General features: G+C 49.2%; 1 protein-coding gene and 1 long non-coding RNA gene across 2 annotated transcripts; both read right to left on the reverse strand.

Annotated features, from left to right (window-relative positions):
* Nucleotides 1-558: 558 nt before the first annotated feature.
* Nucleotides 559-8,275, reverse strand: LOC110561546 (N6-adenosine-methyltransferase TMT1A-like). Its single transcript, XM_021658006.2, has 2 exons — nucleotides 7,744-8,275; nucleotides 559-1,069 (listed from the first exon to the last, which is right to left on the reverse strand). The coding sequence occupies exons 1-2, from the start codon at nucleotides 8,251-8,253 to the stop codon at nucleotides 833-835; spliced, it is 747 nt and encodes a 248-aa protein (XP_021513681.1). The 5' UTR covers nucleotides 8,254-8,275; the 3' UTR covers nucleotides 559-832.
* Nucleotides 8,276-10,592: 2,317 nt separating this feature from the next.
* On the reverse strand, nucleotides 10,593-12,207 carry LOC132655978 (uncharacterized). Its single transcript, XR_009593932.1, has 3 exons — nucleotides 11,987-12,207; nucleotides 11,341-11,458; nucleotides 10,593-10,993 (listed from the first exon to the last, which is right to left on the reverse strand). It is a non-coding gene; the product is annotated as an uncharacterized LOC132655978 (long non-coding RNA).
* Between the last annotated feature and the right edge of the window lie 3,085 nt (nucleotides 12,208-15,292).

Consider the following 15,292-nt stretch of genomic DNA (forward strand, 5'->3'; position numbering starts at 1 on the left):
ACTCCATTTTGAAATAAGGAGCCATCTTGACCAGGAGCTGAATTCAGGTACCAGGAGATATCACAGATTGTGCACCTGGCAGAAAACAAAGTTAGCTCTCCAAGCAACGGCCTCCAGGAAATATCATAGAATAAATGTTTAGTAAAAAATAGAGACAATCTCCCTGGCAATTGTGATTATGTAAATGGTCACCTCTCCCCTATGGCTTTTACCCAATTCTGTAATGTCAAGGTATGAACCCCCCTGCTTTCTCTCATAGAAAATATACCCCTCTGCTTGCTGTCATGGATACCCCTGCTTGCAGTCTTTCCCTTTAAGAACCCTGCTAACTCAGGGCTCAGGGTCCCACTTCTCTACTGCTGTGTCAGTGAGACTTGTGTCCTGAGTTCAATCGCTCTCATAATAAAGCTGTCTTGCTCTTGCATTGAGTCATCTCCTGGTGGTGTCTGAGGGTCCTGTGATCCTGGTATTACAATAGCAAGTGGGTTCATACTTCTTTTTTTTCAGAGGTGGGAGCAGGTGGCTTTGGGGGGTGTTTCTGTGTTAGTCAGGCATGGATTTTTCACTCGTCAAGTATTTATTTATTCGCTTGGCAAGCTGTCAGTCTCCTGTACTGCTTCATTATCAAAGGCTCATGAGACACCACTGGTTCCTTTGGAGGGAGAGGCCAAAGATACTTTCATTTGGTTTTGATTTGATGGGAGAGGAGATAGAAATAGGCAAACAGAAACCTGTAAGGATGAATTTGACTTCACCTCTCCCAGGGTCTCTTACATCTAAACCTGAAATTTTGAACCGCTGGAGCCATTCAGAGCGCTCCCGCTGCCTCACCCTATTTCACAGCATACCCATAAATATGGGGCTTCAGTAAAGGACAGGGTAGAGTTCCCTGGATATGCTGCAGCCTCAGCTTGGAGAAGCCGGCCTGCTCCAGGCTCTTCCAGCTCTCTCTTGTGATGTTGCATCCAGCAAACAAAAGGTTCCAGGCAGGATCCAGGACCTGCTGCCAGAAGAAATTCCAGGTGGATCTTTCATCTGCCACGTGCTCCAAGAAGAAATAAGCCCCTCCCTGAGAAAGAAAACACACACATCTTTCAAAGATGCTGGCTTTGGGGAAGCAGCTCTACAAGATGCTTAAAGTTAAAACTTTCAGTGGCCTGAAGCCAACTCTGAGAAGACCCAGGTGGGTTGAAATGGAGTAAGGCATTATCTGGGTGAGGCAGTTTGAATTTCTGTCACATTTGATACAGAGCTCGCTGAGCTTGATAGCCCATGCCTGGAATCTCCACACCAGGGAGGCTAAGGGAGGATGATCATGAATTACAAGCCCAGCCACAGTGGGACCCTCTCCTAAAACAAACCTTTAAACGGAGCTGCCAATCTAAGCAACAGACATGTTTGTGGATCGAGAACTCGTAGTTACTGAGCCTACAGAGCCAAGTGCGGAGCTCGCTCACAGCACATCACGGTCCTTCATCTTCCCAACAGGGTTATTTGCAGTGGAACAAACCAACAATCCCAGCACTCAGGAAGCTGGTGCAAGCGTGAGGCCAGCCTGGGTTGTGAGAGTTAGTTCAGGGCCAGCCTGGGCTACATGGACACTGTCTTGGACAAACAACACAGCACAATCATTGTTACACACGTTTTCTTACGGCCACGGCTTCTGTTTGATTTTGGAGACAGGATCACACTGTGCAACTTGCCCGGCCAGCAACTTGATACAGCTCAGACTGGCCTTAAACTCAGAGATCTGCCTGCCTCTGCCTCCTGACTGCTGGGATTCAAGGAAATATGCAGCCAAGCCCAGCACATCACTGCTTTTACTGAGGGAACTGAGCCCCAGCTGGCAGTTTGTAAACGTCAGAAGGAGATTCTAAACCTCTCTATGTGGTTCCAGAACCTTCTCAGCCACATGCTTATCTTAGAAAGTTTAGAAAATACAGAAATGTTTGACAGCCAAATCATGGTGGCACCTGTCTGTAAGGACATCACTTAGGAGGCAGAGGCAGCAGCATAAGAAGGTCAAAGTCATTTCTTCAGCAATACCGTGAGTTTGAGGCCAGTTTGTGCAACATAAGACCCCGTCTTAAAAAAGACAAAAAAATGGCTGGAGAGATGTTCCAAGGTTAAGAGAGCTGCCTGCTCTACAGAGGACCCAGGTTCGGTTCCTACTACCCACATCAGGTCGTTCTCAGCCACCCATTACTGCCGGTTCAGGGATCCAGTGTTCCCTGACCTCCATGGACCTGCACACATACTGTGCATATAACTCATGCAGGTACGCACGACCATAAACACATTTTTTCAAAAAAACAGATGGAAGAGAGAAAACCAGACCCTGTACTACTATATGAAAATTTGCGGCTTTTCCTAAAATTAAGTCTGCAACACACAGTGCTTGTAACCATCTTTCTGTTACTTTGTATCTGTTAGGCTCTTCCCTGTGTTTTACTGTAACACACAGTGCTTGTAACTGTCTTCACGTTACTTTGTTTCTGTTAGGCAGTTCCCAGTGTTTTACTGTAACACACAATGCTAGTAACCGTCTTCATGTTACTTTGTATCTCTTAGGCTCTTTCCAGTGTTTTACTGTAACACACAGTACTTGTAACTGTCTTTATGTTATTTTGTAATTGCTAGGTTCTACTGTGTTTTAGCATAACAAGGATTAGCATCCACCACTCTTGGGAGCACCTGTAATTACTGCCAAATTGGTATTGTTAGCATACAGGGGACTCTGCTGGCCTGACCTCAGGGACCTAGCAATCGCTTTCATCATCACCTGCCCACAACCAGGTGCAAAAGGTATGCTGCCCATAAAAGGACCGTCCACACCCCACACCCAGACACCCCCTCTCTCCTTTCTTATCTCTCCCTTTCTATCATTCTCTGCGCCCCACCTTCACTTCTCTGCTCTCTGTCCTCGTGGCTCGGTTCCTGTCAGTCTGCCTGCCCGCATGGCTCGCTCTCTGCCTCTACCCTTTCTCTAGGCCCTCTTCTCTCTGCCAAATAAACCTTACACCAGATCTGTTTCGTGGCGTAATTTCTCAGGGAGCACACTTCAGCCTGGGCCACCCATGGTATCCCCACCCCATATCATTTTATTTCATATCAGCCCTGATATAAGCAAGGCTAAAATCCTATATTTAAAAAAAAAAAAAAAACCAGAGTTGAGTCAGGGCTAGGTGCCTTTTAAAACACCTTGGCAGAAGTTTTCAAATTGTCCTTAACTAGAAATGACTACGAAAGCGTGCATTTCCAATGAAGGCGTGCCAACACTTTCTACACACACACACACACACACAGACACACACACACACACCACAATGTTTTTGACAAACTGTCTTACAATTATAGCCCAGGTTGGCATCAAACTTGCCATCCTCCTACCTCAGAGTCCTCAGTGTTGAGATTACAAGACTGTACCAGAGCCCTCCAACTCACTGAATAGCTGGAAAGGACCTCAAGAGGCTGGAGAGATGGCTCATCAGTGAACAACACAGTCTGCTCTTCCAAAGGACCCAGGTTCAACTCCCAGCACCCATTCGGTAGCTCTCAACTTTTTGCAAATTTAGCTACTTGGGACTCAACACCCCCTTCTGCTCCATCTCTGTTACAGCCACTACGTGGGGCACACATTTGTGCAGGCAAAACATCCGTGCCCATAAGACAATAAAATACATCTTACAATATGGCCCTGGAGTCCTGATCCTCCTGCCTCCACATCCTGAGTGCTGGAATAGCAGCATGGACCAACATACCTGTCTTAACACTTTTTTTAAAGAACACAAAATCTCTCAATTGCTTGGCTAGGTGGTATTTTTGTCTTTAAAAATACGTGTATCCTGGAGGTTGGGGAGGCAAATCAGTTTGTACAGTAAATAGTCTCAAGTTCCATGCCTGGACCCACATTCTTTTAAATATGTTTGTTTGTTTGTTTATTTATTTATTCATTCATTCATTTATTAGCCGGCGTGTAATGGTGCATGATTGTAATCCTCGGTGTGGGATGGGAAAATACAGGATCCTGGGAGAGAAGTATCAGAGGTTAAGAACAGTGGCTGTTCTTCCAGAGGCTCCAGTTCAAGTCCCAGCAAGCTCATGGAGGCTCACCATCATCTATCATGAGATCTCCTTCCCTTTTCTCTTGTGCAGATCTACATGTAGCCAGAACACTGTATTCGTAGTAAAAAGGAAAATCTTAAAAAAAAAAAAAGATTCTTCACAGATACAAGGTCTTTTACTAGGAAGTTTGTGTACTTGCCTGTGGATATCCATTATTCCATCGTTCATGGAAATAACTGCTGTTTCCCTTACTGATCAGTAGGAAGTTTATTCTAATAGGATTATATCAGTGGTGTGGTGAGTCCCACGTGTAATCCCAGCCCTCGGGCTGTCAGAGGCGGGAGGACTGAGGTCAGCCAGTGGACACAGTATCTTCTAGGCCCAGGGAGCTACAGGGTCAGGTGTCTTCCATGTCCAGCACAGGGACTGAGGAGGAGGAAGAAATAGAATGCAGAAGTGGAGGACCAGCCTGGGCTACATAAGATCCTTTCTCAGAGAGAGAGAGAGTCTACACAGTATCTCCTCTTGGGGTGTGGTCTGTTACTTTTATATCTGTGATCTCTTCTTAACAACCTAGCCTTTTGTTGCTGGGTTTTGGGGGGGTTCGCGATTCTGACTCCAGCTCTCATGTCTGCTGTAAATGCTTTACTACTGAATTACTACTACTCTGTCCCTCTTTCTGTTGAAAACGTTCACTGCATTTAACTAATTTAGTGTGAGTGTGATTACACAACTGTATGCATGTTTGTGTGAGCATGTTCTTTCCTTCAGTCACGCGGACCTAACGTTAGCAGAGTTGACGGCAGATGTCTTGACTGTCTGAGCTAGCTCGCTCGTCCACCTCCTTTTACCTTTTTGTTGTTGCTGCTTGACTTTTGAAACAGTCACAGCACCCACGTTGCTCTGAAACTCGGTACTTGGCAAACACACTGTGTAGCCAGCTGCTCCTCATGCCCCTGCATCCACCTCCCTCGTGTTGGCATTTTATGTTGTTCTATCACATCTGGTCTCTCCTCGCAACATTTTTTTTTTTTTTTTTGAAAAAAGAAAACCTCTAATTCACAAACAACTTGTTCCCAGGCACTGGCTGCAGGGTAAACTGGCACAGCCATATCTAATGGGAACAGTGAAAGTCATAAACTTAGCACAGCTGCTTTTCAAAGCTCCAGCAAAGCTGAGCCGAGTGACGCAATCTCTGTGGTGCGGTCTCCCACTCTTTTGATCCTGATTTCTACAACCACATGCTTTAGGGACTTTTATTATTTGTAAACTTGGGGAATTTTGGATGGATGGAAAATTTCTAATGAATCATTTACACCTCCTCCCAGGAGTACTGCTTCTAAGTTTCCCCAGGGATGTCCTGACCACACCATCCCTCCTTCTTTTAGGGGAATGTCCTTTTCTGGGGCTAATTCTAGGCCTTCCTCATGACCTGGAGGTTGTGATTCAAACCACTGTGCCAGAGACCTCCTTGTGAGGCCCTGACTCAAAGACACTCCTGGCACATCTTTCCCTTCACTTACTCAGGAACAGGATAATCAGAGCAAAGTAACCTTTAAAAGGCAAACAATATTCGGTAGGCTAGAGAAGCTGGCAGCAGATCACATTAAAAGTCTCTTCCTGCTACAGATGGATGAAGAATGGTGAGGACAAATGACAAAAGAATAAAATATTAAGACCTCTCTTTCTTGGGAAAAGTTGACTCATACAGAGCCACTGTGGTGTTATTAAACTGAAGGAAATAAAACACCAAGATTAGACATATAAGTAAATTCTACAGGTATATGAAATATAAACATTGTATTGTGGCAGAAATGGAATAGTAACTCCAGCAGCTTTAGCCTGGAGACTCTTCTTGGGCCTAGTGATGATTAGCACCCTCACAATTAAAGGTTAAGGAATGCTGAGGTGAGGAAGATGACAAGCACCAATTGGCAGCAATATTCTCCCTGAACACTAGACCTGGCCGGCTGTGGGTGCACGTCTTTAATCCAGCAGCAGCAGCAGGCAGAGTTCTGTGAGGTCCAGGCCAGCCTGATCTACATACAAAGTGTCAGTCTAGCCAAGCATTAGTTACTGAGAATGAGACCTGGTCTTTACAAAATAAAATAAGGTTAGAGCCATGGTTGTGTAAGCTTGGGTACATTTCCTAACGTCTTTGAGTCTTCGACCCTTTCTAGAACACGACGGTCATAAATGTCCACTTCAGAGGCTTCTGGTGAGGACAACCGAGGCTGTCCTGAAGCTGGCTCCATCAAGTGGTGAGTTGGTGATCAGACAGGCTAAGGAAGAAAGCCAAGGGCATTACCTGCCTGGCACAGAGGAAGAACCAGTCAAAAGAATTTCTTCTGACTTTCAGAAAGGCACAAGTGACGGCTGCTCTTGCCTGCTGTTCCCCAGAGGTAACTCCTGGACTATTCTACCTTTGCATGAACACATTAACATATTCTTGACCATCTTCTCTTTCCTATATAGCAGAGATCACACTTCTGGAAGTTTTTTCTTCATTTTGGTTGGCTGGATTTTGTTGTTGTTTTGTTTGTTTGTTTGTTTGTTTGTTTGTTTGTTTTACAAGACAGAGTCTCTGTGTAGCCCTGGCAGTCAGGGACTCCGTTTATAGACAAGGCTGGCCTCACAGAGCTCCACCTGCCTCTGCCCTCTGAGTGCTGGGATTAAGTGTGTGTGCCCACTCACCCGGTGGGTTGTTGGGGTTTGTTTAGTTTTGTTGTTTGATAGATTTTGACTCTATGATTCAGGCTGGCCTTGAGCTTGCCACATAGCTGAGGCTTGCCTTCCCATCCTTCTCAGCCTCTGAGACACTGAGACAGAGCTGGGTTTGGATGTCTGGACCACCACACCCAGCTCTTGCTCTCTGAAATGGCTCCAGAGCTCCTGACTCTGTGACAAGCTTTCATGCAGACGGGTCCTTTCCAGTCGGCAGGTGTGCTCTAAGGAACCTTTTCTCCAGAGACGAGGTTTGGCACACGAGTAGCTGTAGATGCGTTTCCGATAGAGAAAGCATGTTCACTGGACACTTTGATGTTAGTAAATGAGCCTTCAAAACCTCTTCCTGGGTGAGGGGTCCTTCCCAGGTCCTCCCAAGAACCTATAGACGTAAGCCTCTGGCAGTGTCACAGGCTGTGATCTATACGTCTTTATGCGTTGTCTGCTTTAACTTATATCCTGTCACCGCCCCGTTGCTCATCTTTGCTATCGTTCTCTCTCACCAGCTCTAGGAAACAGCCTTGTTCTTAGGGGCCTGTAAATGCTTTGTGCTTTGAGACAGGGTCTCGGTGTGCGGCCCTGTCAGGCCTGGACCTCTCACTGTGTGGACCAGGCTGGCCTGGCACTCAGAGATGTGCCTGCTTCTGCCTCCCCAGTGCTGGGACTTGTAACTTATTGAAAGGAGTGGCATGAAGCCTTCAGCTGTCCCTGGGAGCCTCGGTTACCAAGTCGGACATGGGAATTGTCAGCAGGCTCTTCACTCTGGAGCAGCCTGGAATTCTCTATTTTCTGATTTCTTGGCCCTCGCTTCCCTTCGTAGTTCTCTGCCACTATTTTCCTTCTATAGGTTCTTCTCCAGGCTTTTGCCTTTTGGTTTACAGTTCCCCTGAACCTGGCAGGACCATCCTTGCTCCTGCTAGCCTCCACTAGCCTGTTCTCACATCTGTCACTCACCGGCCTCAGCACGCGGCGCACCTCACGCAGAAACTTCTCCTGGCTCTGCACGGAGCACAGCACCAGGGTGCAGACCACCACATCCACTGAGCCCTCGTCCACCTGGGACATGTCCTCCCCGGCCGCCACCACGAAGCGCTCGAACTGCAGGTGCCGGTTCTCTGCGACGCTCTTGAACAGGAACTTCTCAAAGTTGGGATTGGGGTCGACACAGGTCACTCTGCACCCAGGGGGATAGAACTTGAAGTTGGCCCCCGTGCCACAGCCCACCTCCAGCAGGGACAGCTTCCCCGAGGGGCCTGAGAACTCCTGCAGATTGCTGAAGAGCTCACGCTTTGTTCTCAGTGTGTACTTATTGTATATCCTGGTCGCCCTCCACATGAAGGAGGGAAACCACTTTCTGCATCTCTCTCTCCACAGGCCTAGAAGGTTCAGCAGGAACATGGGAAAAAGCAGCATGCCAACCACCAGCCGGAGGACCTGGATGGCGAGGGTCATCTTTGCCGGCATAGGAGGAAGAGCCACAATGAGAGCCAGGACAAACAGGGCACCGGGTCCTGGACAAGCAGGGTGCAGGCTCTTGAAGAAGCCAGGCGCAGGCTCCTGGCAATGCTCCAGTGCCAATCAGGGAGGAAGGAGGCCCTGACTGAGCCAAAAACCCAGACCCATACAGGGTTCTGAATCCCCTACCCACACCCTGACCTCTACCTCCTCTGGCAGAAGTTGGCACAGAAGTTGGCCCAGCTCAGAAGCAATGGCCCAAGGCTGTGCCCCACATTTCTTCACAGGGTCACAGTCTGAGTTTGACTCTGGTCCTACCTGGCCGGGGCCAGGTCTGGAGGCTGCAGCTAGTTTCTTGCTGGGGTTGCTTGTGTGCAGTGTGTACTCTCTTTTTCCTTTCTTTCTTTTTCTTTTCTTAAGATTTATTTATTTGTTGTATAAACCGGGTTCCGAGGGCAGGTAGACCTGCGCACCAGAAGAGGGCAGCAGATCTCACTATAGATTGTTGTGAGCCATCGTGTGGGTGCTGGGAATTGAACTCAGGTCCTCTGGAAGCAGAAACAGTGCTCCCAACCTCTGCGCCATCTCCCCAGCCTGCAGTGTGCCCTTTCACGCCACCCTCCAAGGCTTTTTCTAGGAAAAGGCATTCTGAGGAGTGGGTCAGACACCAGGGAAGATGGCAGTGTGGACCCCTTTATCACACTTAAATCTCCCCCTTTCCTCTCCGCACCACACCACATCCCAAGCCCTGTTTCTTGTTTCTTTGTTTCTTTTTTTGTTAAGAATAGAAAAGAAAAGACAAATCCACCAGACAGGCCTATCTGATGGCACATTTGGGACTGTGGTCACCACACAGAAAAAGACACTGTTCCTTTAAATAAAACTTACACAGCCTTATATTTCAATTCTCTTCTGTAAAAGGAGTGAATTGTGTATGGGGTTAAATGCTTTATAGACAAGAAATAAAGTGTTTTAGAACCAACTTATCATCTTTGCCTTCCTCGTCTCCCTTAATCTCTTCCTCACCCTCTTCCTCCTCCTCCTGTCCTCCCTCTTTCTTATTTTCTTGTCCTTTCCTGTTTTTCTGCATCAGGTTTTTCTTCACTCTGTGGCATCAGGGTCCTTCTGTCCTTCTGCTCCCATGGGGCAGCCTCCACTCCTCAGGCTGCTTGTCCTCAGCAGTGCTGCTCCACGGCTCTTCGTGTCCTTGCAACATCACCAGGGGATAAGCCGGGTGATGATCATTGATCCGGGGGTGAAACTCAGAACAAGAGGAAGGAGGAAGGAGCCCTCTTGGGTGCCTTGGGGTCCTTCTTTCTGGTCTCCCCATTTCCTCCCCTCTAGGTTTTCATTTCTCTCCCATAGCGAGACTTGTCAGCCTCTGCCATGTCTTCAAACTCCCCCTGTTCTTCAGCAGTCATGGTCCGGACCGCTCTGAGCTCTCTCCCAGGATGCTGGGCAGCTGAGGAGCTGAGGAGCAGAGACACCTGGCCACTCCTCCCTGCGCTCCTCACAGCAAGGCTGCACAGCGGTGCAGAGGAGGACATTGTCCTCTCGGCTTCTTTGCCCGCGTTTAATTGTTCCCTCTGTGAGGCCCAGGGTCACCCTGGGTGCCGTCAGCTCCGGCTTTGCTCAGCACTGTCTCCATGCAGCTCAGTGAACCAACGGCTGTGAGAGCAGGGGCAGCTAGTATTCAGTTTCTATTTGGTCTTTGGTATTTGAGACCGAGTCTCTCTGCATAGCCCTGGCTGTCCTGGAACTCTCCCTGAGACCAGGCTGACCTCAGACTCAAAGGGACACCCCGAGGGACAGAGCAGAACTCAGAACCACACGAGCAGAGCTGCTGCCTGTGTGCACAAGGTCCTGACTCCAGGGTTACGTCAGAGAAAGACAACAGCAGGGAAGGTTTCAGCCAACTGCTCATGGATTTAGGAAGCAACTTCTTCACAACCCTTGAGACGGAACACACAGACTTACAAGGATTCTGGGTGGGCAACATTAGTGCAGTGTGGTTGGGGACACAGGGAGAGGCCCTTTTTCTGACGGCCAGCACTCACAGGCAGCTGGCTTTGCTTCCAGCTTCTGACTTTGTCTTCTGGGTACACTGCAGAACCCAGGTCTAACGCAATCCTCGTCCATAGAGGAGCGAACACCTGCAACAGACAGGCAGCCACACGCCAGCAGTGCCCACGAGAAGCACGCCCTGACATTGGTCCTCGTGTGTTCCTGAGACTGTCACAGCATTGCAACATGAAGGGACAGAGGAACCCTCCCAGCAGCTGGGGTTCATGCAGCAGCCGTAGAATCAAGGGATGATGAATCTTTTAGGTCAGTATTTACAGGCCGAGCATGTGCACACACCAACACAAACACTTCCATAAAAATGCAAATTCTGTACAAACAGTTTTTATTTAAAAACCATATTCTGAACTTGGGCCATTACAATGCTGTCCTCAAGTTTAAGTTTCTGTTGTTGGCTCTTTGAGACAGGGTCTCCCTACATAGCCTCGGCTGTCCTGAAACTCACCATGTAGATAGGGCAAGCTGGCTTTGAACTAGAGATACTCCTGCCTCTGCCCACTGGGTGCTGGGATTAAAGATGTGCATCACCTCGGTCGGCTGAGTTCAAGCTGGAGTCGGTGACGCATGACAGCAGTTGTAGCACCTGGTGAGCAGGACAGGAGGGTCAGAGTTCAGTGTGGCCTTCGGCTGCACCATCCTTGGAGGCCGACCTGAGCTGCGTGAAATCCTGCCTCGAGAAAACGAAACAAGTCTTGGGAAATGCCTGGCAAGTTTGACCAGATCCGGGCATCTTTCCTAACCGGGCACCTGGACAGATTCTGCGGACACACGTGGCTGACAGAATCCCTGCTCTGGGGAGTTCAGCCAGAGGGGATTAGCTGTCAGAGGAGGCAGATGCTGCTGTGGCTTCTACAAGATCCTGGGGCTGAGTTGAAAGAGGGAAGCTGACAGGCGGGAGAGAGGAGGTCTGTGAATCCTTGGCATGTTGGTAAATCCTGACATTCACCAGCAAGGGGCGTCAAGACTCAGCTGTTTCCCATGGCTGCCCCCTCTCCCTTGTCAAGCGTCAGGTACCTGGTGTCTGAATCCTTCACCTCCTCAAGACTGCGCACTGCTGTCTTCCTAGGGTGCACGGAGAGTAAAGGCTCTTTGAATTCTTATGAGTCCACATGAGAGTAAGCTGAGGCAGAGGCTGCAAAAAGGTTAGAGTGAAACACTAAAATAAGTAGAATGGAGGCATAGATTCACGTCAAAGCGCTTCCTTTTCAGCTGTAACTATCGCTGTCGCTGAACAATAAACACTCTAAAATTTGACGTAGTTTACTGTGCACAGGAGCGAGCGTGTGTTTGTGTTTCTGAACGTATGGAGTAAAGAAGGGGGAGGGGAGAGATTGAGCTGGGGTGTGTTTGGGATCTGTTTTCTCATTCCACCTTGCTAATGTTCTGCACTTTCCAGGCTAGCTGGCCTCAGAGCTGCTGTGCTCTCCACCTCCCATTGTGCAGCAGGCGCTGTGTGGACCAGGCTGGCCTCGGACTTTTGGAGACCCACCCTGCTCTCTTCTCCGGGAGTGCTGGGTTGAAGGTTGCTCACCACGGCAGGACGCCTGGCTGTCACTTTGTCCATTTACGCTGTCACTGGTATCAAAACCTCCTCTCCCCTCCTTCCCATGGGCTCTTTCTGGTTTCCTAGAGGTACCGTAAATATTCTAAAGGCACTTACTGGCAGGTAGTACTTTCACTTTGGAGTAGGGTTGTGGTACCTCCCAGATGAATGACACACTGGGTGCAGCTTCCAGACTTCCAGGCTTCTGTGCAAACGGCCTCAAAGTCAGCTGTGAAGCCTCCACTGGCTTGTCAACTACCGAGAGCAGGAGGCTGCCCTGTGCAAACCTAGAAAACCGTTTTCTGTCCATAGTCGTCCTGCTGTCTTAGTCCTCATACCTGTCAACTGACCCAGCCCTCTGCCAGAAACCTCAATGCCATCCTTCCCCCTCCTTCCTTCCCCCTCCCTCCCTCCCTCTTCCTCTCTTCCCTCCTTTCCCTCCCTTCCCTCCCGTCCTTCCTTGGTTCCTTCCTTCCTTCCTTGTCCAAAACAGTTTGATATTCTCTTCCTGTGGTTATTTATGGCCTCTGCTCCCTCCATGCCTTCCCCGTGCTCTTAGCTGCATGGCTCTGGCGCTGTCTTCATGTTTTCTTCTTTCTTCTCTGAAACACGGTTTCTCCTGTCTGTGTAAGCTAGTACTAAATACCAACAGGAAACACAGGTGATTTTTTTTTTCAAATTCCCGAGGTTATCTGTTCTCTCCATGAAAGTTAAGGATTGGACCCAGTTTTTACCCTTTTAGCAAAAGTCCGACGCCTTCCTGCACGCTTGCTGTCTCTGTGTGATCATATGGCAACACATGGCAAATGTTTCTTCTTAGAGCGTTTCCTAGAAGTCTAGAATCCTCTAAATCTTCCCCAGAATATGAAAAGAAGAAAATGAGGGCAACACAGAAAACACGTGGACTGACAGTTTACCAATCACTGTGTTGCTTAATCTATTTATTTATTTATTTATTTATTTATTCATTCATTTATTATTTTTGAGGCAGGGCCTCACTATGTAGCCCTGACTGTCCCAAAACTCGCTGTGTAGACCAGGCTGGCCTCCAACTCCAGAGATCCCCCTGCCTCTGCCTCTGCAGTGATACTAAAGGCCTGTGACAGGTCTGGGGTTTCCCCAGTGTGTCGGTCATGGGCTCTGTCCAGCATCCCCTCCCACCTCAGCCACGAAGGCCGACGGCGCTCCAGCGCTCTGTGTTCGTGGAGAGTCTATCCCTGAGCTGGGGATGGCTCAGTGGTTAAGCACTGTGGTAAGAGCACTGGGTGCTCTCTCGGAGGACCCGGCTTCACCGACTTGGAGGCTCAGCGCCATCTCTAACTCCAGTTCCAGGGACCCCAGGCCCTCTTCCCACTACACACATGCAGGCACGCATGCACGCATAGAGAATAGATGCTAAATGCACTAGCAGTCCACATTGTGCCACGTGCTGAATGCCACACTGCTTCATACATGTCCACAGTTGCTGTACTTCAGTGAGGAGTCAAAGCGTGCTCCAAAGGAAATAAAATGCTCAAGTAAAAACCGGACCCTAATGCATGACTCACATGTTTGGATTCCTAAGCTACAGTTAGAGAAGAATGTTTTTCTGGCGGGAAAATCACTGTCGTCCTATTCTTGGCCTGTGTGCTTGAGGGGTGAAGGTGGGCAGGTGACCCGGGAGCCCCGTTGGTCCTCAGCACGGGTGGTTTACAAAGCGCTCTTGGCACTGTCTCATTTCACTCTCACGTCCTCTCCAGCAGACGGTGAGAACATTTTACTAATCTAGAACCTGCTGGTCAGAGCCAAGCAGATGACACACTCCTGCAATCCCAGTGCCATGGCCATCAGTCTAGCTGAAACGGTGAGCTGCAAGGTCAGCGAGAGATGCTGTCTCTAAAATAAGGTCGGAGCCGGCCAATGGTGGGGCACACCTTTAATGCCAGCACTCTGGAGGCGGGGGCAGGTGAGTCTGTGAGTTCAGGGCCAGCCTGGTCTACCCAGTGAGTTCCAGGACAGCCAGGGCTACACAGAGAAACCCTGTATTGAAGATAGATAGATAGATGATAGATAGACAGTAGATAGACAGATAGGTAGATAGTCAGGCAGACAAAGAGCTAAACTAATAGAAGTAACAATTGAGCCAGTAACAATTGTGCACACCTGCAATCCCAGCACTCGGGAGGCAGAGGCAGGGGGATCTCTGAGCTTGAGGCCTGGTCTACAGAGTGAGTCCAGGACAGCCAAGGCCAGAGAAAACCCTTCTCAGGAGAGAGAGACAGACAGAATGAGAGACAGAGACAGACAGAGAGACTGGATTTGAGTTCAGGTGCTGCCCACACACCCACACACTGCCACACCCACAAAGCAGGGAAAACTGTTGAACAATCAGTGGACAGAAGGCCCTAAATGCCGAGATAAGCAGCTTAAATTCATTGTTAGGAGGGATGAGATCGTATCTTTGTAATTTTGAGTGTAGAAACAGCCAAGTGAGAGACTTGTGCAAGAGCCTTGGGGATGGCTCAGCCCATAGAGGCAATTGTGTTCAAGCCTGTCTTCCAGCCACAGGCCCCACAAGGTGACAGGAGAGAGCCATCCCTGAGCGCTGTTCTCTAGTCTACAGAGCACCACAAGAAAGTCGAAGCCCTGGGTCTGGGGCCAGCGAGGGCCTAACAAGTCAATCCTTTAGGAATCTGCTCCTGGCACAGGTGTGGGCAAACACTGTGGTGGGCGTGTGGGCGTGGCAGGCCGTCGCCAGCAGCTGTGAGGTGTCTGTCACCTACAGCCCTCAGAGCACTTTCCCATCAGAGACCAGCTGGGTCAGAGCCTGGGGCCTGGCCAGGAAGACACTGGTTTGTACCCCAGGCGCTGTCTGCTGAGTTGCTTCTTCCTGGCCAGCCGTAGACTTGGGGTCTTTATAAAACCGAATCACTGCTGCTGTGTGCTGGTGCAAGCCTTCAATCCCAGCACAGGGAGGCAGGTGAGTTTGGGGATTTAGAAGTAGCTCACCCAAGACCATACTCAACAAAACCAATTTAGCGGTTGAAAATTCCACCTACATCCTCCTAAGGTCCCAGAGGAAGCTCAGGATTAAGCTGATACACCAGAGATTAATAAACGAAAAGCATAATTCAGGCTTTAAATGAAATGGAAGGAGCAACCGACTGAAGTTCAGACCAGGGCTGGAGATGGTGAAAGAACCAGGAGCTGAGTTTAAATTTCAGCCCAGAACTGCCTGGGCCACAGCTTTACCACAGGCCTGTGGCGGGGGAGACACAAGGGCAGGGGCCTTGGAAGCCACAAAAGGGTGTCAGTCCTCACGAGGTTGTGAGCTACCACGGGGGCGTGGGGACCCTGACCCAGGTGTCTGTCTGCAAGGGCAGCCAGTGCTCTCAACTGCTGAGCCATCTCTCCAGCCCTGCTCCCAGTGGCTTTGAGTGGGCG

Source organism: Meriones unguiculatus, chromosome 8, assembly GCF_030254825.1.
Source record: "Meriones unguiculatus strain TT.TT164.6M chromosome 8, Bangor_MerUng_6.1, whole genome shotgun sequence".
Lineage (NCBI taxonomy): Eukaryota > Metazoa > Chordata > Mammalia > Rodentia > Muridae > Meriones > Meriones unguiculatus.

Excerpts from the sequence above, each read along its gene's own strand:
- LOC110561546 (XM_021658006.2), bottom strand. The coding sequence starts at position 8,253 with ATGCCGGCAAAGATGACCCTCGCCATCCAGGTCCTCCGGCTGGTGGTT. Across the intron at positions 1,070-7,743 it reads TGCGCCGCGTGCTGAGGCCG|GGAGGGGCTTATTTCTTCTT; the intron begins GTGAGTGACAGA and ends TTTCTTTCTCAG.